Genomic DNA, 24002 nt, shown 5'->3' with positions numbered 1-24002 from the left:
CTATCACAGTAATTTTACACAATATATTTATGGTTATACTATGCATTTACCATGGTTAGGCATTTAGGCATGTTTTATAAGGGAACACTTTGGTGGTTTTGAGATATTTGCCAAATACAGCATGGTTAAATTTCACCATTTTTACTACACCTGGTAGAGTCCTACATCGGGTCGGATACCCGCGGTTTGACCCGCAAAGCTGGTCGGGTTCGGGTCGGAATGTGAACTTTTTTGCGGTTTGCAGTTCGGGTGCGGGTCAAAATATGTCATTTTCGGGTCATGCGCAGGTATGAATTTGAATCCCCAAAAATGTTTTGTGTGCCCTTTCAGCGTAATCGTCTGTAACCCTTTCCCAAATAATGTATTATTATTAGAGCGTGAGAGTCAGTTGACGCAGGCAGTAGGTAAAGGACAAACACTTGCGGGTTTGGGTCGGGTTGCAGGTCTTATTAAAGCGGGTCAGGTCGGGTCGCGGGTAAGAAGAAGTGTTGCAGCGGGTTGCCGGTTCGGTCGGCCCTGTAGTAGCAGGTCCGGGTCGAAAGCGGGTCAGAAATATCGCACCAGCGCAGGATTCTGACTTCATCCACTCTATATGTGTAAAGCAATGACAGCTTTGCCAGTATTCCTTAAGACAAAGCCCGCATACTGTATTGTACGAAACAGTCAAAACATTAGCATAACCATGGTTCCCTGAAATAGAAATGTAACCGTTACCGAATGGGTATTTACATCCTAAAGACCCGAAACCTGAATAAAATACATCAAGCTCAGCCGAGCCTTTGTGACGCAGTCATGCCTGCCCCCGAGGGTATAAAAGGACGGCATGCACAGAACTTTTTTCCTTCAATCCTGCTGCAATCATGGATGTAGTGACCTTGAAGATTAATGGTTACATTTCTATTTCAGGGAACCAGGGCTATGATAAAAACCTAATTTCCCTTTCAAGTACGAAATGTAACCATTACCGAATGGGTCAGTATACCCAAGCCATCGCAAGGGCAAGATTGCTGCCCGGAATGCTACAAGGCTAAGTCGAGGCTGCCTTGTGCATTACCATTCGGGACACCAGTAACAAGTAGCTGAGACTAAGAAATTGAGGGAGAAATTTATCTCTATGACTGTGTTGTAAGGGTTGACCAGGAAGCCGCCCTTAACACTCCAAAGCCAGGGTTTTGAGGATCCACGACATTCAGTCTCTAGAACCTAGTAAAGGTATGGGGAGTATCCCACACCACAGCATTGCAAATGCACCCTGGAATAAAGCCCACGAAGTTGCCATGCCCCTGCTTGAATTGGTAATGAGCATTTCTGGAGGGGGCAAGTTGTCTCGCTCATAGGCAGTCCTGACTGTATCTGCTATCCATTTGGACAGACACAGCACACAAAACAATTGTTCGGACTGCCTCCAACTTTTAGTCTTGTCAACATAACACGCTAGTGCCCGCTCAGCACAGAGCGTCTGCAGCTGCCGCTCTCTGTCAGACTGGACAGGAGGTGGATGGAAAGCCTCCAATTCCACAGACTGGTTGACATGAAATGCCAAGATAGTTTTCAACAAAAAAGCAGGATTGTACGGAGCGTAACCTTGGTCCTGGCTTCTGCAAAAATTAAGCAGGCTTTCACAAATAAGAATGCCTGCATCGCACTCACCCACTTTGCAGAGATGATTGCAAAAAAGAAAGCCACTTTAAGAAATACAAATTTCAGCTCAGCTGAATGCAAGCGCTCAACTGGAGGCTTCATGAGTGCTTCAAGCACCACAGGAAACTGTGTCAATTTTGACACGGCAAACTGAAATAGCTGCCAGAGATCCTTTAACCACTTAAGCTCCAGGATGCATAAATTGCAGTATAATTGCCATGGAACAGGTTGTGGGATCGAACCCCCGGGGCAGGCAACACGTCTGAAAGGAGCCCCACTTGTACCCGTACGTGAGGCTGCTGCTCTGGCATTTTGCAGGATGTCAATAACCCTATTGGACAGACCCAGCCGGCTCAAATGCAGCCGTTCAGGGGTCAGACCCAGGGCTGCAGACTCGATGGGTCAGGATGCCATAAGGTCCCACGCACCTGATTGAGCAGGCTGCGGCATGGGCAGGCTCCACAGCTAGCCGCTGAGGAGCTGCATCAGGGCTGAAAACCAGAGTCTCCTGGACATATAAGGGGCTACTAAGAGCACCTTGGCCCGGTCCTGCTTGATTTAGTCGAGACACAGTAGGAGCATGGTGAGCAGTGGGAAGGCATATAACAGTTGCCTCGGCCATTTGTGTACAAAGGCATCTAAAGCCAACTGGAGGGGGTGTACCATGTGAATAGCCTGTTTTTGCAGCAGAGCTGCTACATCCTGAGACACCACAGCAACATCCTGTTGGTCCGTGACTGATGCTGCAGTCATGCCCCGAAAGGGAGGGGGCCTGGGCTTCAACTGCAGGGAGTAGCCGGTCTGAACGCTAGTAAACAACCAGATGTCTGAGGTGCACTGATGCCAATACTCCAGATGGCCTTGCATGTGTCACAAGGATAAAACCCAGTCATTATGCAAATAGCAAGCAATGTACCGCAAGAATGTACCGCAAGTTACAGCAACTGGACTGTCAACAAGGCCTGCTTGGTATCAGATTGGGGATTGTAAAACCCCGGTCAGTAGCCGGTTGGAACCGGTGCAGGGTCAGTTTGGTACCAGTTTGGGGCCTGTAGCACTGGGTCAGTACAGTAGTGTACAGTACTGTAGCTGCACTCAAGGGTCCGTTTGCTCAAGCAGCAATGGCGCTGTGCAGTAATGCAACAGGGCAGACGCTGTGTAGACCAGGGCACCTGCAAGACCGCAGTGGCCTCTTGATCAATGGCATAAGCTCTGCCGTTACAGGATGAGCTTAACCGCAGGGGATGCACCATCTGACTCCACGTCCTCAGACGGGAACGTCAGCTCCTAGAGATGCAGAGCGCCATGGAGAAACAAAACTCGCAGAAACGTGTTTTTTTAAAGGCAGTAACTGGACTGTCAACAAGGCCTGCTTGGTACTAGATAGGCAGGCTGGTCCTGTATGTGTCAGAGGATAAACCCAGGCATTATGCTGGAAACCAATTTATATTTACTAATGTTTGAATTCTATTATCCCAGAAGTCAATGGTGGTCCTGCAGTCTGTTCTGTTTTTTTTTTTATTATTACTTTGTTGAGATGTAGGCTGGCTGTCACAACCAATATGAAATCATTATCTAACTTATTACAAGAACTGTCCAACTAAAAATCAAAGTCTGTTAGTTTTTAATGTATAACCTATTTGAGGCCATGAAGAAGAACCAGTTTGCCTTACCAGATTTGGTGGATTTCTGATACCTGATTATTTAGTAGCACATTGGAACAAGCTAGGTGCAGGATAAAGGGAGTAAATATGAAACACACATGTATGTTCAATTTCAGGAATTGCATGAAATGTATGGAAAATCAGTCGTCGTGTAAAGCAGCATCTAAATATGTTTCCGATGTTTCTTTCTGAGTAACCAATACTGTCTATCCAATCTCATACATCTTTTTTTCAAAAAGAAAATAACATTATTTAGATTACATCTGAACGACTACGCTTCCACATTTAAACAAGAGATTCATTTCTTAAAATTATGTACCAACTGTAATTGTGTATGTTGATTGATGCTGAACTCTGCAAGAATAATTTTAAATAATGTATTGTTCAGAATTAATTTAAATGCCCAAGGCGTTTTAACTGGTGGGTTAGTTTTAGCACTTAAATGGATTGTGTAATCAATTTAGCAGTTGATATGGAAATGGAGACTGATATATCTTTTCACTTATTGCAGTTTACAATTACAAAATTAGAATCTTGACATATTACATACTTTACATCATTGAATGTACAAACACAGCGGGTTTAAAAGCATACTAAACTTTTACAATAAACAATGAGTGAAATACAGACCTGCAATGCATGTAAAATACAACATTTGGTTACCAATGGTTGCAGTATAATAATTATTTGATGGCAAAACAGTTATCATCATCTTGCTAATGTTGAAATCCTTCCTTTTATGGGATGATTTTAAGATATATGTTTGTGAATTCAAAGTTGTGATCGAATAAAACAATCTATGCACTTTTGTCAGGTGCCATTTTTTTCAGATTTTGTATGAAAGGCTTAAGACTGTTACCTTTAAATTGATTTTTATATCAGACTGACAAATCTATAGGCAGTGTTTTTATCTGATACCAATTCTATGCATATGCCATACCTGTGTATTCAAGATGAAATCCAGCAGCTGACACACTAATATCTGACTGAAAGTTCAGATACAGGTTATTCGATGTGCTGTTCAGAAGTTGTGGTATTGTCGTGCCTAAAATAATGTAACCAAACAAATTGTGTTAATGAGCAGTTTTCTTTTATTTTTAAAATAATTTTTAAAAATCTGTTATCATACAAGTAGCAGCAACTCTGCAATGCTAATTTTCTTTCTCTACATTCAAATATTTGTTCATTTTATGGTTTCTCAAACAATTCACAGGGAGTTATCAGTTATGTGAACATGAAGATGAATATAAACAATGAAAAGGTGAAAGGCTTAAAAGCACTAGGGTTTAAGGTCATATAGTTAATTTTGAATTAGCTGAGAACAAACCATACAAAATACTGTAAATCCTCTTTAACTCTTTCAACACATGGGTTGATACCGTATTTCAGAAAAAGCGCTTCAGTTTAACTTACACATAGAGAAACTGGGGTATATTTACAATGCTTAAATCAAGTAATTTTTGCAACAATATAAATTTCATCTAGTGCTTAAAAAAATCTCTCTCATACACGGAGGCGAGTTGTACCGCAAAAAAATAAAAAAAGAAAGCTGCGATATCCGGTCTAGTCAGTCCTGTGGTTTCTATCGTACCACCCTTAAAGATTAGAAAATACTGGTACAGATTTGTACATCAGGAGTCAATATTTCTCCAAATATCTCAGTGTTAATTCACTTAGAAGACTTATCCAGTGCCAAGGCTGAGTCCAGGGGTTAATAACCACCAACTCGCCCATCCAGTCATTAATCCTCAGGAATGCCCTGTGTCTCGATTGCTATTGCTTAAATAGACATTAGAAAATGGATTGTAGATTTCCTTTATCATGATTTGTCAATATGAAGTCCCTAATATCTGGGAAAGGCCCTTAAATGTTACCGTTCATACTATGTAAAATCACGAAAAAAACGCAGCCATTTTCTAACAGCAATGGAACCCTCAAAAGAGGGCTTTACTGTCTGGTAAGGTCCTTCTCTTTCTGGCACGGGGTAGCCCTTACCAGACAGTAAAGCCCTCTTCTTCGGGCTCTTTTGCTTAAACAATAGTACAGTGATTTGGACTGCATCTCTCAAACAAGGATTCAAAATTAAGTTCTACCACATATGATGATGGAGACTGTAATGCATGCATTATTATTATTATTATTATTATTATTTATTTCTTAGCAGACGCCCTTACCCAGGGCGACTTACAATTGTTACAAGATATCACATTATATATTATTTCACATTATACAGATATCACATTATTTTTACATACAATTACCCATTTATACAGTTGGGTTTTTACTGGAGCAATCTAGGTAAAGTACCTTGCTCAAGGGTACAGCAGCAGTGTCCCCCACTGGGGATTGAACCCACAACCCTCCGGTCAAGAGTCCAGAGCCCTAACCACTACTCCACACTGCTGTATCCTTGTTAACTAGGCAAATGTAGGAAATTGACTTCCGGTCTATAATTTTGGGGGTTTACACACAATGGATGATTACAAGTGAGCTAATAATGTTTATGAAAGTCAAATGTGTGATTTGTGTGACTTTTATTACAATTAATATTGTCTTTTACCTGAATAGCTGCCAAGTCTTGGCGCATTGTTATCTGCTCCGTCATAGAAATCTAATGAATCCCAATTATGTTCTGTAGCAAAACTTATAATTTGAATCTTATAAAGGGAAAGAATAAAAGTAGAGAAAGATTTTAACGTTAACATTTTAATTTGGCTGTACTTTATGTGTACAGTACTATATTGTAACAACAGGAAATTGGGTGTTTATTAAATCTACAAATACATGATGATATCGAACAAGAAAATCTTATTTAAATTTGAAATGCTTTCCCTATTAGATTTTTTAAAATCCCAATAAATAATTCATGCAAAATAATTAAACATTCCTTTTATTAAAAATCTTTATACAAGCAATAGTTTAGGTCTAGTGAATTTCATTTATGTTACTTCAAACAGCTCACTCACTTGAATGCCAGCTCCCTCTGGCACTGTGATCTTCCATATACAATTCAAATTGTTGTCATATGGCTCAGGGTACCCTGGTGATAGAATGGTTCCTCTGCGCTTAGTTAAAACTCCTCCACAGGGCACTAGAAGAAAACATTCAAAAGTAGAAAATAAAAAGCTCTGACACATAATATGAATCACATAACCCCAAAAAAGGATATAGCCTAATGAAAGATTAGATTTAAAAGGCATAACATTAAGAAAATAAACTTTAAAAGTTTATGGTCTACTTCAGAACAAAATAATGTCAGTATGGTATTGAATGACAAAAATAAACTTTAATTACAGAGTAATTACAGAGTTGCTATCCTTATAGCAGCTTTTAAAAAACAGTCAAACCTCTTTATACTGCCAGGTAAGGGCCATGGGCAAAAACGGGCAATAAGCGAGGGTGGCGTTATAGTGAGGGTCAACCCAAAAAAAAAACACACACACACAACCTTCTATGCTTGCAATAAATTCGAACGTTTAATTTTGTTAGTTATACAATTACAGTATCTCCAGGCCATTTTAATAAAACATTATTATTTATTTTTAAACTACAGTACTAGTTCTCAACACAACAGTAGGTCTACTAGTGACATTTTATCATATTTTCCCATCTGTATGAAACATACATGCATACTTTTAAGGAAGTTTATATATATAAAAAAATAAAAAATACAAAAATAAACACACATTTAGTGTCAAATCACCCAAACAACAATTCCATAAAAACAAAAAAGCGTACGATTATTTTTTTTTTTCTGTACTGGTCATTTGAACTTTACTGTTTGTGGCACTACTGTAAGTCTGCTGAATACTATCCCCCATTGAATGATGCCATCTATTTATTTCACAAAGCAATTTAAGCTCAACAGCATTCTTTTTTAAGCAGTTAAAAAAACTTGAAATATGTACAGGCAAACAAAAAGTAAAATAAAAAAAAAATGATTCTGCTGTTTAAAAAACTGATGCTTTAGTTTAAGTGAGCCTTCATTTGTGCAAAACTTGCACGTAAACAAACAAACCTCTTTTTTAACATTTACTGTGGTGTATAAAAGTCACTTATTTTAGACTGCGTCAAGCCTTTTTCAGGTTAAACAAATCGACCCGTTTCATCAAGGTAAGCCATTTCTTTTTATCCATTAGAATGTCTCAGATTGTCCTTCGATTAACAGGATATGCCTCACTTAGGTGAGAAAACATTTGCCACGTGTTGCTGACTTGCTTTCTTATTTTCAGATGCATACATGCAGATTTTTTTCTTTTGCTCTGGTGTTAAATGTAGGGTCGACTCGCCATGTTGTACTTTCTGTTTTGCTTTGGGAGCCGAAGTGTTGATGACATTGGTATGAACGTTCAGTTAACAAAAAATTAGGAAAGCGACTCAAAGGTTAACTGCATAACTTTGTTGTTTTAATTGGCCATGATCATTTCACAGGCGCTACAATGAGGGAAACTACAATGCTTATATTTACGTTTCCTTGGTTTGGGAAGTTAGCGGGTGGCAGACAGCGGGGTGGCGATATAACGGGTAAAAATAGCACTGTTTTTATATTGGTGACATTGTTCAGAGAGAATAGCTGGCGGTATGCGAGTGTGGCGTTATAAACGGGGGCGGTATAATGCGGGACAACTGTACCACATAACAAAACAAACAGTAATTGTGATATTGATAACTGTGATACACGTACTGTAGTTTGGGGATATTTCTGAAATGTTAGCATTCATTATTTTCACAGTTTTCACAGTTTTTTATTATTTGCAGTTTTTTAAAACTGCAGCCATAGTTAAGAGTTAATTACTATCGATGTTATCGTTAATCATTTCATTATCCTGTTTACAGTTTGTTTCTGGATTTAATTACATGTTCAGCTGAGCATTTCAGAGTAATAGCTGCTGTTTTTTGGTTTATAAATACAACATTTTAATGGCCCGTGTAATGCCATTGTACTGTAGAAAGAATCAAAATCTGGGGACAGATCTAGTGCACAGAATAGAAAAATACGTTTTTGTGCAGGCATCTTGGTCTCTGACGCATGTATCTTTGTACAGTGTTTAGTGTTGAAAGGCCAAGTTCAGGAAGAACACATTTTGAGGAGAAGTCAAAGGAGATATTGAGGCATTAATCATTTAAAATCAATGACGGATACCTCAGAATACAGTGTACCAGGTGGTTATTTCGACAGCACTCGGCATCAGCTCATAGCACAGGGGGAGAATTTAAAACCTTACAGATTACATTGTTCAGTTTAGATTCCCTGAACAGACTGAAACCAAATACAAAAGGATAAGAGGCATTAAAACGTGTTTGCATTCAAAAGAAACGTTCATGTATTAACCTTTACTAAAGTGTTTACAGTATGTATCTGTGGTGTGACACGCACTTGTATGCTGTACATATATCATACTATATAATTCTAAATAAATAAATAGCTTGGTTAGTACAATAAAGATAACCCAAGGAACCCGAGTGTAACTGACCAGTGGTTCTGTGGGTAATATTTTTTGAAAGCCAAGTCTGTCACTCCTGCAAGTCTGTATCATGTCTTGTTTTCTTGTTCATTTCTTTATGATTGCATTTCTATATCACATCTGTATTGGCTTAATCTCCTTTTTTAAATGTGGTTCATTTTGTAGATGTGAAATGTTTCTTCTCAATAATATCCACGTGGTCACTATGAAACAGTGTAGGCTAAGCACTGCTGGCAATTTTACTCAAGAACACTTCAACCTTTTTGAAAATGTGGCCAAAAACAGCTGAGTTTAAATCTTTCCATTTCAGTCCATCCATTTACTAATCCGTCTATCACCTTTTCAATCAAAAGTCAAATTAATGCTAAGCACTAGATTTGTGACATTAGTTACTGCTATCTTTTTATTAACCTGTCAGTCAATAAGGGGGAAGGGGGTCTAATTAAGCAAATTTCCTAGATAAGACAAGCACAGTATCTGTAAATGAAAACAAACAAGTGCAGTCTAAGGGTATCTCAGTCTCCATCCAACTTTGTAAGATTTACTTTTTAGCTGCTGTTAGGCTTGCCAACAAAATTCAATGTTTCTGACGGTCAACTCCTTCTGAGTCGTCACTGAGAAGGAGCAGTCGAGGACTCAGCAGCACTTTCACATCAGTCAGATCAGAAATAACATTAGCCATGTATTTCCAGAAGCGTTCTATTTCAGGACATTCCCAGAACACATGTAAATATGTTCCAGTCACACCCATGTATGTCAGAGAGGGTCTGGAGTGATCTTCATCTGGTATCGCCGGTATGGTGTTGCATATATTCTGTGCACTCATTTAAAGTGAATTAACTGATGTGCTAGATTTCTGAGGACCAAAAGATATTGTCCCACACTGCATCTCAATCAGGACTGCCACCCAGTTTATCTAGCTCTCTGTCCCATATAGTGGCAACTGGAAGGGGGCTGGTATTGGACGAAAGAAAAAAATATATAGAGAGGATACTAAGCCTCTTGTGGTGACTATTGAGGCAAGAATATCAGCTACAGGCTGGATAGGTAACGCTGTGTCCCATGGCACCCCATTGGCGTGGAGGGCTGAGTGGAGTCTGAGATACATGAAATAGGAAAAACCAGGGAGCGAGTAAGTGTCCTTGAGGTCCTGGAATATACAAAGACCATTATCATCAAAGATATTGCTAAGAACATGAATATTTCTGGTGGACCAGGGTGGGTAAGTGAAAGGCTGGGATCCTGTCAGTAAAAAGGGATTATTCCAAATAGGTGAGAACTTATGAAATTTTCGTGAGTTGCCAAGAAATCGGTTAACTTTCTTCCAGATATCTAATGAGTTTGCAATAATTGGGCCCATTCGAAGAGAGATAGTCCTGCCCTTAGGAGCTGAAAATAAAAGATCCTGAAGTCTGATTGGCTTAACTAAGGATTCCTCAGTTGGTCGACATGAAGCTGTTTCCCCATGAGTCCAACCATGTTTTAAATACCCTTAATTGAAAAGCCCAGTGATAATATTTAAAATTGGGTACAGCCAGGCCACCCAATGTTTTAGAGCGCTGTAATGTAGTCAACCGAACTCTTGGCCGCCTATCCTTCCAAATAAAACCTGTTATGATTGTATTGATTTGTTCCAGGTACTTTTGTGGGAGTGAAATGGAGATCATAGAAAATAGGAAACGAATACAAGTAGTACATTCATTTTTATAATGGAGATCCTTCCATGTAATGTAACCTGTAATGGAGACCACCTAGTCAAATCTGCTGTGATTGTATTTAGATCTTCAAGCATATTTTCTTTACGAATCTGCTGGAAATTAGGAGATACTTAATACCCAAATATGTAAAACCTGTGACCTGCGGCCAAATAGGGATATGAGGAGGGAGAGGGGTTATTGTAGCGATAGGGTTCAAAGGCATAAAAATAGATTTGGACCAATTTATTTTATATCCAGAGAGTATACCAAAATTATTAAATACATTTAATGCATTGGGGACTGAATTGGAAATTAGATAGGAACAAAAGTATATCATCAGCATAGAGTGATATATGATGCTTGGAGCCCTGTATAGTGATGGGAGCTATATTGGTACTTTGTCTAATAGCTTGTGTCAGCGGTTCTAAGGAAAGGACAAATAATAATGGTGACATTATTAACCTGCTGTGGTTTAGAAAGTACAACATTATTGCTGTCCCTGATTGCCTCAATCAAAGCTAGGTGTTCGGATTGTTTTAATCGTAATGCACGTAATCTGCTAGGTCGTTCTGCATGCTCATAATAGAGGTGTTTTGTCTTGTGTACCAGGAATTCTGCTCTAACGCTGGTAAGATTTTTATACTCACTCTTTAAAGTGGCTAGGTGTTTTGCTTTAGTCTTCAAGAAGTTGCATATTTGTTCCGTTTCGAACTTCGAAATTGTAGCTTCTAACTGGGAGATCTGTTTGTTGTGTGTTTTATTCAGGTCAGAAAAAAAAACAGTACAGCAACCCCTAATAAAGCATTTAGTAACCTCCCATAATGAATGGGGGTTGGTTGCAGTATTAGAGTTAATTTCTAGGAAGTCTCTCAAACCCTCAGCAAGATATTTAAAAAAATCTTCATTCTGGAGTAGGAATGAGTTAAAACATCAGTGTTTAGCACGCGTGATTCCTGGAGCCAAGTCAATTGAATACAGAACCGGAGAGTGATCAGAAATAAGAACTGGCAATATATCTGTGGAAATAAAGTTATGCATAATAGTTGGGGAAATAAAAATGTCGTCGATGCAAGAGTATGTTTTATGTCTATGTGAAAAGAATGTGAAGTCCTTAACACCATTGTTTCTCAAACGCCATGCATCATATACATTTAGGTCTTGTGCAAAGTTTTGAAAGCATTTGGAGGCAGAGGTAAGGGTATCAAGAGCTGGGTTGAAAGTCAAGTTAAAATCTTCCCCCACAATAAGTGCACAGTCAAGAAATCCTGATAGTTTGAGCATGATGTTCTCAAAAAACTGAGGATTAAAAACATTGAGTGCATATGCTGATGCTAAGCATAATTTAACACTGTTAATCGTTGCCATTACTTGGCAGAAACGGCCTTCAGTATTGTTACTACAACCATTAATGGTAATATTTATCTTTCTGTCAACCACAATCAATACCCCTTTTGTTTTATTCAAAGCACAGGAGTGAGCAATGACTTTATAGTGTTTATTTTGAAAACTGTGAACGTCAGCAGATTTGAGATGGGTCTCCTGAATTAACTCTTAGCGGTCCATTTATTCAGCGCCTGTCAGGTGCGTCAGGTCCAATTTATTTCCACATGCTGTTTAAAAGTATTTTTCACAGTAAAACAGGTTTAAAAGGCACTGCATATCAACAGGACACTCCGTACTGCAGCTCCATCTCAAAAAGCTCTGCAAATGTCTGTGATATTCTTTGAGCGCTGGATGCAGATGCAGCTATCTTGTTTGTTTATGTCGATGTTATCTCGGTGGTGCCGGGACTATGTGTATTGCTCAGATCCGCCCCCTTTTATTTTTTTATTTTTTTTGGCTTCTCTTGGCTCCTATCGGTCTCACTCTGCCATTGAAAGGTTTTCTCTGCTTTTTCCAGAGAAAAAATGACTAGATACCTGTGCTTGACATCTTTTCATATATATAACAGGGTCCGACATCGGACCGGAAAGGGAAAATTGTAATGTCAGACCTGGTCCGACATAGGACCGCAAAGGGTTGAGGGAATTTTAATGTTTTTACAATGTAAAAAAATCTAAGCATTTGGCTCTTTTAATGGGCCAGTTAAGACCATGTACATTCCAGGACATGATATTATAATTAGCCATTAAGGAGGTTTATAATCGCCAGTAAAGGACTACTCGCTCCCTGTATACTGAGCACATATAACAAGGATCACACAATTAACAGAACAACAGTGAGAGTAAACATATTCCGAAATTAGCATCGGACAGATCAAATAATACGAAAGTATAAAATGCTTTAAAAAGCCCCACAATTGTATAAAAGTACGCTCCCAATTGATTGCACATTGCTATATATATATATATATATATATATATATATATATATATATATATATATATATATATATACACACACACACACATACACACATACATACACACACATATATATAAACACACATACATACACGCACATATATATACTGTACACATACACATACAAATGCATATATTTACACACATACTAGGATGGTAAAAACATTGTACGACAATTAAATCTAACTGATTTGCTATAAATAAGACTTCATAAATAACACCATCCTAATATAAATAAATGTAATAATAATAATAATAATAATAATAAAAAAAATACGTTATCCCCCCCATATAAATGTAACTCACATAGTTAACAATAACTGTTGAGTTCCAATGAAGCAGATCCTATAGTGTAAAGTCAAGCCAGCCAGATGCAGCAGTTTATTATTCAAAAGCCAAAAAAGGGAAAAAAGTAAATATCCAACTCCATTGTTGAAAGTTATGCAACATATTTATTCCATAGGTTGGGTATTAGACTTCTGTCGCCCTGAGACAAATCATTCCGCTTCTTGTGCTGAATTGAACAGACTGGATTGGCCATCTTCAATTTTGCCGGGTACAGCAGAAAGTTCTTAACTCCAAGCTGCCTGAGAGATTTTCTGAACCAGGGAGAAACTCTTTCTTCGATGGGCAGTGAAAGTAGAGTAATCCGGGAAAAAAAGAAGAGAGCTGCCATCCTGCCGAGGTGTGTGTCTAAATTTCTGGCAGCCCAGAGGATGATCTGCCGATCAGTATAATGAAGTAGTTTAAAAATAAAGGTGTGAAGTCTGTCTCTCCGAGTGCTAGATCCATCATAAATGCGGTGAGCCCTCTCAATTTCAATAGGCCTGGTCACAGAGGGCAGCCACAGTGGTATGGATTTTTGCAGGAAGTCAATAGGGTCACCCCCCTCGGTACCCTCCAGCAAGCCAACGATCCGCAAATTTGGTCGGCGGTTTCTATCCGAGATTTAAGTAAGGAAATCTCTTTATCTGATTCTTTAATGCTAGCCCGGTTTGGGCGCTGGGCAGCCTGAAGAATAGCTACTTGCTTGTTCTGCTTATCAAGAGAGGAGAGAGTAGAGATAATCTTCTCCTCTGTTTGCTGGAGACGAGTCTGGATAGATTTAATTTTGGCACAAACAGTTTTGATGTCCGCGATGATTACGCTTTTCAAACATTCCTTGATGCATCCCACAATGAAATCTGTCAGTGAATGAAGCTGTGTATCTGTTAACCAGGGCAGTGTCTGGCCCTGTAAATCCTCGTGGTTGAGCTCCGTTTCCTTTGATGCTGCGTCATCAGAAATAAGTATCTGCTTTTTGGCTCTTTTACCTTTGATTTTTCTAGTTGGGGAGGTTCGGGTCCATAGCTGACAAATCCCTTTTCTCTGGTGTCTCCATTCTGTGACTCTAAGAGCAAAAAGTACCCTTCACTGAAATAATGTGTATTTTATAATAAATCAGGCGATGAGTGTAGGAGCTCTCAAGCTAAACCGCCATCTTGGGTGGAAGCCACCGGAAGTTGAAAAATGGGGGGGGGGGTATCAAACTACAAAAGCCACCCCTGGCACCACAGGTAATTGCCCGAAAGTTGAGCCTCTGCCAGTCCATGACCTCAACCTCGACCTCTGCGCCTGGTGGGCCCTGTTTGTGGAAGGCCTGTTGGCAATTCTGTCACACCATCTTCACTTTCACTTTCGGAACTGCTCATTTCTAGAACCCAGGAATGGTCACTGTCATTGTCACTCAGATCCCCTGCATCAGACGCATCTTCAGGCAGAGTGTGGAGCATTTCAAGCACATGTTCTTTACTCAATCTCCGTCTTTTATTATTATTATTATTTATTTCTTAGCAGACGCCCTTATCCAGGGCGACTTACAATCGTAAGCAAATACATTTCAAGTGTTACAATACAAGTCTTTCAGCCATTTTACTTTCCTGCCTATTCTCCGTCACTGTACTTGTAACAATTAATTGCTATGCAAAGTAGCTACGTGATAACATCAGAGATACTGTACTCTTGCAAGTTTTCATGCACTTGCAAGGATTAGAATACACGCCCCTTTATTGCGAGATTGATTGTAATGCAAAGAACAGGCAAGATTGTCGACAAAAATATGAAAAAACATATTGTAAAACATGGGTCAAATTGACCTGTGTGGCGGTTCTAGGTAGAAGTGCTTATAAATTAATTTTTTGCAAATCTGGCGCTCAAACGCCGTCAGGATATTTAATTTATATATTTAGGAAAAGTCAAGAACAGACATGCACATACGATTCACAACGGGAGAGTAATTAAAATTTTAAATCCAAAATGGGTCAAATTGACCCTCATGGCGGTTCTAGTGTTAATACTTTTCATTTAAATTTAAATTAATACAACAACTTTGTAAAAGTCAATGCAGCTGGAACTATTTTCTAAATATGGTTTTGGAAAGAAATGTTAAGTAAAGCAAGAAGATATGTTATTGAACTTGTTTGGGTACTTGATAAACTAAAATAAAATAGGTTAATACAGATGTGATGTGGGATGTATAACTTGATTTTATGCTCTGTTAATTATTACTTTTAAAATTTTAGAAATTTTGAAAAAATGAATAGTTTGTAGCAGTTTAACTAAAAATGAAAAACACTGTAAAATTATTAATGGAATAAAATGTTGCAAACAAGGGTTATTTCAAAACTAAACCTGTGTATCTTTGTTTATTTATCAGTGTTGAGCATGTAGGGACATGGGACAAAAACCAACATTCAAAATAAAAATGATTTAAAAACTACAAATACAGTCAAATTCTAACCATCGTAGGAAAATAAGTCAGCAGAGGCCGCTACCTTGGTGTCAAGTACTACAGCTGTAGCATTTAAAAAAAAAAATGTTTCCAGGTCTGCTGAAAAATTACATTGTAATTTGTATTACACACAGGAAATTACCGTTTTGACCACCCTTTATCTTTTAACGATTTAAAGAGATAGGGGGTTATTTTCAAAGGATATCCGCTGGAGGATAGTGCTATACGCCATTATTTCGACCGTTTTTTTCTGAAATATTATTTGAGCATTTCTAATCACAGAAAGCACAGCGGGAATCTATCCGCTAGTTTGGTCATTAGTTATTTTGACACTTTCTTTTTGGCGGAACATATAATAATTTAAAAATATGTGTCTATTTTACAAAGATCAAAGTGTTGGATAATTTAAACTTCCACCAGTTAGTTTTCCACCTGCTTCAGAATGGTCAATACACCTATCCGCCAGTATAAAAAGAGTGACAGCACTTTATATTGAAGCAGTGGTGCCAAACAATTTCTATAGTGGGGGTGCTGAAAGACATTGAACAGAACTGTAAGCCCTGTATATGATGGAAGTCATGCATTCAGTTTCTATCATGTTAAACATGTTAATAAAATGATGCCAGTATCAATACCTGTTTATCTAGTTAAGTAAATACAATCTTTAACCACATTCCTTGCTACAATGTTTTCAACATGCTTACCATAAACATTTAGAGCAAACAAATCGAAAAGTAGCGTATACCGTTATGATCCTCTTAAACACTGCCATTTATAAATGTTTACTTGTAAACACATGTTAAACAGTTGTATTTTATTTCCAGTAGCCCTTGTAGACAAGGACAGTCAGAAGGCTCCATACTTTGACATGATTCTTGTATGAATTTTTTTCATGAGGGACAACTGCCGCATACAGAATGTTTTCAGATTTTTTTGTAAATTCTCAGCGGCACCACAGCTCGTCAAAAATGCCGCTAACTAGGGGTGCTGCTTTGTTATTAAAAGAAAGTTGGAATAAATACACCATTTCTCATATGATGAGCAGTTTCAGAGAGAGATCTATCAGTTGGAGTTGGAGTGAAATGTACACTGCTGTGCAAAAATCTTAGACATGTTGCATTTTGCTACCCTGGTGCATTATGACCATCAACAATTTACTCAAAGCCTCCACTAGTGTTTTCTACTATTATAACTACCTTGACTTGCTTAAAGAATGAAAAACATTGAGTAAAATAGCTTGCATCACTTGATTTTCAAGGTATGGTATCCGAAGCATAATCAACAAGTACAAGTTTTGTTTTTTTTTAGCTGAAAGAGCAGAGGAAAAAACACAAACAGCAGATACTGTAATTTACAAAGCAGCCTACAATCGGCGAGCAATGTAGCTGTTGAAATAAAGAGTTTTTTTTGTGCAATTTGCGCAGTGTTTGCTCAGTCCTCTGAAGCCAAGTTACAGATTCCGGGAAGTGGCAAGCCGACTTCCAGCAATATTTGCCATGGAATTAACAGAAAACTCGAAGTGAGAGCTCTTTTACAAAGATACAATCACGCAACTGGAGAGATTAGTTATACCTCCCTACCCACCTGATGGTCAGAAGCAAAAGAGAACAAGTTCTCTGTGTAGTAACTATTTATTACCTCGGTGAGGCGGGACCAAGGACGTAACTCCACGGAGGGGCCTATCGGCAGCTTTAATATAAAATGCTCAGTGAATACCTGACCTGTGGCAGGCATATCCCAAAAGTATTGGTTGGTGGTCATCTTTGAACTGAAAGGGAATGATAGGTTACGGATGTAACCCTGGTTCCCTGAAAGAGAAGACGACGACCAAACGATACTTTTGGGATATGCCTGCCACAGGTCAGGTATTCGTTGGTGGTCGTCTTCAAATTGAAAGGGAACTTGTCAGCTGATATAGAAATGCTTAAGTGCAGAAAAGTGCTGTATATTATTAACACAAGCAGAATACAGTAACCCCAGTTTCATGCAACAGTTGTAATGGTGACCAAATGTGTGTGAGTACTGTTGTGTAAAAAATTGCTTAAAATGAACAGTTGCATTTAAGAAATTTAAAACAGCGAAAAAATAAAAATACACTTAAGGTTTGTGTGTTGCACATGTGCATTAACAAAATGCCCTGAACACTTAGCATACAGAAAATAATTTTAATGAAAGGATGTAATGCAGCAAAAAGATCAATAATTAAAAAGGAAGTGAAAAGGTTACCGTACCAAGCTGTGAACTGCAATTAACCTGTGTTATCTTTCGCCAGTCAAATTGTAGAGTGCCTAAATAAAGTTTCAAAATATATATATTTTTTTGTATGTTGCATCTTCTATAGCAGCCACAATGTCAAGATCTTAGGATGATTTAACTGCGCAGCAGATTCCCTAGTTAGATGATGAGCTGATAATATCTCTTCAGCCAAAGAAGCATGCGTGGTAATTGAATACATTACCATAATAAAAAAAAAAAAAAAGTAATGTAGCGTGAGATTTGTACTAAAGCAGGGTCAACTGACCAGAAAGGTGAAAATAGATTGCATATAAATACATGAGACTGTAATTAGGAAGTGTACTGCTGATAAATCGGTAAAGGTCATTAAACGAGTTAGACTGAAATAAATTTATATAGGATAAATGTTGGTAAAACCACTCCCTATTTTTTTTTCTTACCAAAAATAATAATTTAAGAAATCATCTCGTCTGTGGAGTTTTTATACTTGCTGTCTGTCCCGTCTCTGTTCCGCTCTGAATGGCTAGGGGTCGCTGTCAGTCAAATCAGTGGTTCCTTAATAGGCTAGTGTAGTTTTACCGTCAGTCATTTCATCTTGTCCTGACAGATCTCGTTGGCTGAAGCAGCGCTAGAATGCTGTCATTTGTTTAAATGACTGTCAATCATCAGACCGAATGTGCACTTTCATTTGCCAGCTATAGCCTGTCATTCAAAGCGCCTACTTTGAAATTAGTGGTTTAAGGCGTAGGTAAGCGTTTGCTATTATAGGTATATATACGGTGACAGTTACTAGTTTGATTTGAAAATAGGGCGCAAGAGGAAAACACTTAGAGTATTGTGCACAATACCCTGATCAACAGCAGAAGTCTCCGTGGCAGGATGAAGCAGGCCAGTCTGCTTTGCCTCCAGTGAGTCCAGCTGTGCTTAAGGAGAGGGGCAGAGCTCAGAATAAGTGCAAGTTAGTTCTGTTCAACTATCTAATGTTTTGTTCTGTCTGTGCATATTGTTTTTACTTGTAAATGTATGCTATAATAGTCTGTTTAATACACTTTATATGCTGCGTTTTCTAGGGTTTATTTGATACTTTTTTTTTTAATTTGGGTAGGATCTATATCTACAAGATATAGCTTCACTGTGACCAAACGTTATTTCAATTAGAATGTTGGTAACCCTGGTTTTGTTGCATGTTGAATATGATAAAGTGGTTTCTCTAAGTGAGACATTTCTCAATGGCATACAAAGTCTGTTTTTTTTAAAGCATAAAGGTCGATTTCACCCATGCTCAGCTTGAATTGAAAAATAAAGATTGAAAAAAAAACCTGTAAATTCATTCAAAAATAAACGTTGATATTAATCGTCGATTTGGCAAAAAAATAAAAATTGAATAGTAGCAAGCCTATATTTATATATATGTGTGTGTTTCAGAGAATATATATACTGTATATATATATATATATATATATATATATATATATATATATATATATATATATATATATATATATATAATTTAAAATGAAATGTATTGCAGCTTACTTGACTCCAGTAAAATAAACTGCCATTCATTAAATTTAGCTCTTAGATTGTGCAACTGAAAATATCTAAAGTATATGACAGTGTGCTTGCTGTGGTGTATTTAAAATAGAAAATAGCAGAACGAACACACTGCAATTAAACTTGTTTTTACTGAAACATACATGCTGTCAGGTCAGGTCTTGATTAATGTTACGCATGGGAGCTGGAGCATGCGGTTTCCCATATTACAACTGTACACAATTAAAGGTGCGGTCACCAATTCCACACACATTTTCAGCCAGTCTTGTATTGCAGGGGCCTTGATGCTCCAAAAGTACATTTTTCTACAAACAGACCACTACTAGTCTAGCACATGCTTAAGCCATCCAAAATTGCACCAGAATGCACCATTCTAATCACCTTTTTCAAAAATCGGGAGGGAGGACCCCTCCCCTACGCTCTCCCCACCTAAGCTCTCCCCCTTCAGTCCTACGCGCAATGATGAGATCGACGACCCCTACTACATTGTAAGTGCCATATACCTTAAAACTAACTGAAAACCCTGATTTTCCATTAACTCTTATTGAGAATTAAACAAATAAATGTTATTATTCCACTGCCGACCGTGGACAGGAGTTCCCAGGGGGCGGTGTACAATTGGCCGAGCGCCGCCCGGAGGGTGAGGGCTTAGGTCGGCCAGGGAGTCCTCGGCTCACCACGCACCAGCGATCCCTGTAGACTGGCCGGGCGCTTGCGGGCTTGCCTGTAAGCTGCCCAGAGCTGCGTTGTCCTCCGACGCTGTAGCTCTGGGTTGGCTGCATGGCGGGCCTGCAGAGTGAAAAGAAGCTGTCAGCTGACGGCACACGCTTCAGAGGACAGCGTGTGTTCGTCTTCACCGCTCCCAAGTCAGCGCAAGGGTGGTAGCAGTGAGCTGAGCCTAAAATACAATTGGATATTTCAAATTGGGAGAAAAATTGGGTCAAATCAATTGGTGACTAAATATTTAATAAAAAAAATAAAATAAATAAATAAATAAATAAATAAATAATGTTCCCCTATACAGTATTGTCCGCCTGTCACAGCATGGATCCCATGTAAATATTATTATCAGATTTTACGCTCTCAAGAATCACGACATTTAAGATGTGTAAGAACCAGTGTAAGAATAGAGAATGTAGCTTGACATTTATTCAGAAGAAATCCTGCATTGTGATTACCAGTACTTTTAAAATCTGTTAGGTGATGGACGTTGCCAGTTTTAGACCGTTAAAACCTTCCCAAATCAGATGCAACCGATTTAATTAGCATTTCTTTGAATGGTACAAGTTAAAACTACAGTTTTTCACATGTTTAATCTTACACAAAACATTTATATAGCATGACACTTGCCACTACCACTCTGTGGGTCAACCAGGCATGCCCATGCTATTACTTGCACTAACAGAACTCAGGAAGCAAAGCCGAAAATAAAAAAAAATAAAAAGATTACCAAAACGTTTTTCAGGCCAATACAGTATGTTGTACTCAGTATTGTAAAACACTGGGGGACTGACAGGGTAGTGGGGAGCAGACTTTGTAATCTATTACAGTCACTTGCTACACCTACCCTGGGAAGAGGAAAGCATTAAGTAGGGATCAAATGTGCTCCATTCTCCAGCGTTGACATCCCTCCCTTTTCCTTGTACCATGCAAACAAAAACATTTATAAGAAAAGAGATCTAAAACTGTAACTTTAGATTTGTGCTGCCCGGTTTGTGGCTTTAAACAAATACCATTATTAATAACTAGGGAGGTGCAAAAACTTCCCCTTCCCCATGTGCTACTGTTTACTTTTGGTTCAAAATCTCAATAACTCAATAACTGAACTGGTGAATCACGAAATTATGTTTTTTTCTCCAGTGACAAAAATAATATTCCTGCAGCATTTGTTTAAAGATACCAGTAGAGTTTTAGATGCAAAAAACCCCCCCAAAAAACATTGCATTATCTATAAAAATAGTAAGAGAACAAATCCAATTAAAATAAAAATGATATACTGTATGTTATAAAATATTGTGTAGCACATGTTGCGTGCATGAGCCAGTTATCTTGTCATTAATTTATTAAACTTGAATTTACAATCTGCTTCATTCTTCTCCCTTCTTCTCAGGAATTAAACACATCTTTATTAAAGATCAGGCTTTTCTACTCACCATCGCAAGTAGGCAGAGAGTCATTCCACTGAGCCAGAGCATTGGGAACGGTATCACATCTAATTGCAGTAGATCCGTTTAGAGTGTATCCGGGATTGCATTCAAATAGAATCATTGAGCCAACTGCAAAATCGTTTCCAATCCTTTTTCCAAATCTTGGCTCAGGTACAGAGTTGCACTGGGTCGCACTTGTCCGTGGAACAGCTGCACATGTAAGCAAATGATTAAAAAACACTATCATATAAAAAATAATGTGCACATACCTGGGGGAATAGATTAAAACATGCCTAATGGGACACGTATACAAAAAGGCTGGCCACCTATCACAAAAGACAGCCCTTTTCTGGTACACTGTATTTGTGTAATGTCCCCTTTATAACAGTGATAAGCAACAATTTTAATTCTAAACCTTTTTTTTTGTGGGACATATTGAATTTAGGTTACTGTTACTTTCACATATCTTTTTACTTCCAGTACAAGAGGTCACATTGCGGTTTGACACATATGACAGGAAGGTATGCAATAAGTACTCTGAATCAAAAGCTATTTTTATTAGCAATGTATTTGAGATATCTACATTGTTGCTATTGCTAAGAATTTAAAAATATTACTTTAAACAACACCTGTCCAAGAACACTAAGGTGCAATATCATTTACTGGAATGAGTTTATAAGCTTTCCTAAGAAGGCCTGATTGATATAACATCCACACATCCTTGTTAGTTTGTCAGTATGATTACAAGTGTCAGGGAATAAGACACTTCAAAAAGGAAAACCTTTGGTTCTAGCAAGTACTATTCAATGCTTTAGGAAATGTGGTGTGCTTAAAGTCAACCTAATTTATGAATAACCATGTTGAACACAATACTAAAAGAGTTCACAGTTGTTAGAAATACAGAAAACTCATTCTAGTCAAAACAGTACTGCAAACTATAATTGCAGGACTTATGATCCCTATAATCTGCAAAATCTTCTAGGCAATCATTTTTGTAATATTTTGTAATTTTTTGGTTTGTTTTAAAAGAATAATTGACAACAGAAGGTCATATTAAATTATGGTTGCTTTCTTTTTAAATTCAGTGATATGCTGCTGCTGATTGAATTGGTTTATTATAGCCAACATAACATGACATGAATTCAATCCAAACAGGAAAATACTTGACAATGTCTTAATTAAAACCACTAACATGTTGTGATTGGCTGGGGCTGTGCTGACACTCCTATGTTGCCACCGAGCATGTCAGTGTTCCGCTCCAGGAGGAAAATGACTACTACAGAACCCATCGACTCCAACACGGATTCCGTGAAGGTGCTGCCCAGCTAGGACTGTAGGAAGGAGCCGGAGTCACCGGGCGGATGCTGGGACTCCGGCAACAGCCAAGTTAAGTTAATATAGGGAATGTCGATCCCAAACAGAATAGTGAGGGTTTCGTAGTGCAATAGGTTCCTGAAGCGGGGCCTCTCTTTTAGTGGGAGTAGTGGCCACCGTCTGTGGGCAAACTTCTTAGCTTTGTTTTGTTTTTTTATTTATGAAATCTGACACGCCTGTGTGGCGTGTCAAACACCAAAGCTTTGTCCTGGCTCTTATTACCAGTGATGACCCACACAGGTAACACCTCCCCCTGTTACACTTGCATTTAATGTTTTAAAATGGTCCTGTCACACTTGAGATTCATAAACTGCCTTTATCTTGGATTATCAATAAAATCTGATTTTCAAAGGAGATGGAAAAAGTGCATTAAATCATAAGACTTGAAAAAAAAAAAATTAAAAACACCTTTGTCTAAAAAGTATTACTTTCCACAGTACACATGTACTAATAAATCCTGGAATGTACAATGTCCGGTTTAAATGGGTCTTTATTCACATCAGCCAAGTGTTTCAGTTGGTGGCACTAAGTACCTTTTACTTCACTTGAAAGTGACATTTGCTGTAAATGAAAACACTGGTAACTTAAAGTTTCAAAGTGAATGTAATTAAGAAAGCACCACAAAGGAAGCAGATGTTCCAGTGCATTATTCAAATTGATTTGATACCTTCAAACTTTCACAAACCAAATAATTTGGTTAGGGATAATCCAAAATCAAATAGAAAACATATGGAGTGGTGTTACCAAGGTGAATAATTCAATGTTAATAAACTGCACAGTACAACATAATCCGTTATATTTCTATTTGGAATTTTGGTTTTCACAATTTTTGAAATTAGCTTAAAAGTTTAGCAACCAGATAATTTGTCTTCAACTTACCTTGATAAACAAAATGAAACCCACGTGCAGTTTCTGGACCAACTGCTGTAAAATTGATGGTGATGTGGTTACCTGAGCTTAAAGGGAGTGACTCTCCTGCAAAACAGGGTTTGTTAAATTACATTAAAATTATTATTACTAAAAATAAAATTAAAATAATTAAAAAAAAAAAAAAAACTACAATGTATGGATATGTTGCTGCGTTATAGGGGT

At 38.1% G+C, this 24002-nt stretch overlaps 1 protein-coding gene across 2 annotated transcripts in view; it reads right to left on the bottom strand.

Annotated features, from left to right (window-relative positions):
- The window catches only part of LOC117400350 (CUB and sushi domain-containing protein 3), a 524933-nt gene that overhangs the window by 99771 nt on the left and 401160 nt on the right, over positions 1 to 24002 (bottom strand). For both annotated transcript variants that reach the window (XM_059022384.1, XM_034000180.3), the window contains exons 33-37: positions 23790 to 23885; positions 21543 to 21746; positions 6272 to 6396; positions 5866 to 5962; positions 4246 to 4350 (exon numbers count right to left, since the gene is read on the bottom strand). In XM_059022384.1, the coding sequence (XP_058878367.1) occupies positions 4246 to 4350; positions 5866 to 5962; positions 6272 to 6396; positions 21543 to 21746; positions 23790 to 23885 (627 nt within the window). The remainder of the gene's footprint in view (positions 1 to 4245; positions 4351 to 5865; positions 5963 to 6271; positions 6397 to 21542; positions 21747 to 23789; positions 23886 to 24002) is intronic.

The sequence above is a fragment of the Acipenser ruthenus genome, chromosome 4 (genome assembly GCF_902713425.1).
Source record: "Acipenser ruthenus chromosome 4, fAciRut3.2 maternal haplotype, whole genome shotgun sequence".
Taxonomy (NCBI): Eukaryota; Metazoa; Chordata; class Actinopteri; order Acipenseriformes; family Acipenseridae; genus Acipenser; species Acipenser ruthenus.
The sequence above is the reverse complement of the archived record's forward strand: the minus strand, read 5'-3'. Positions and strand labels throughout refer to the sequence as shown.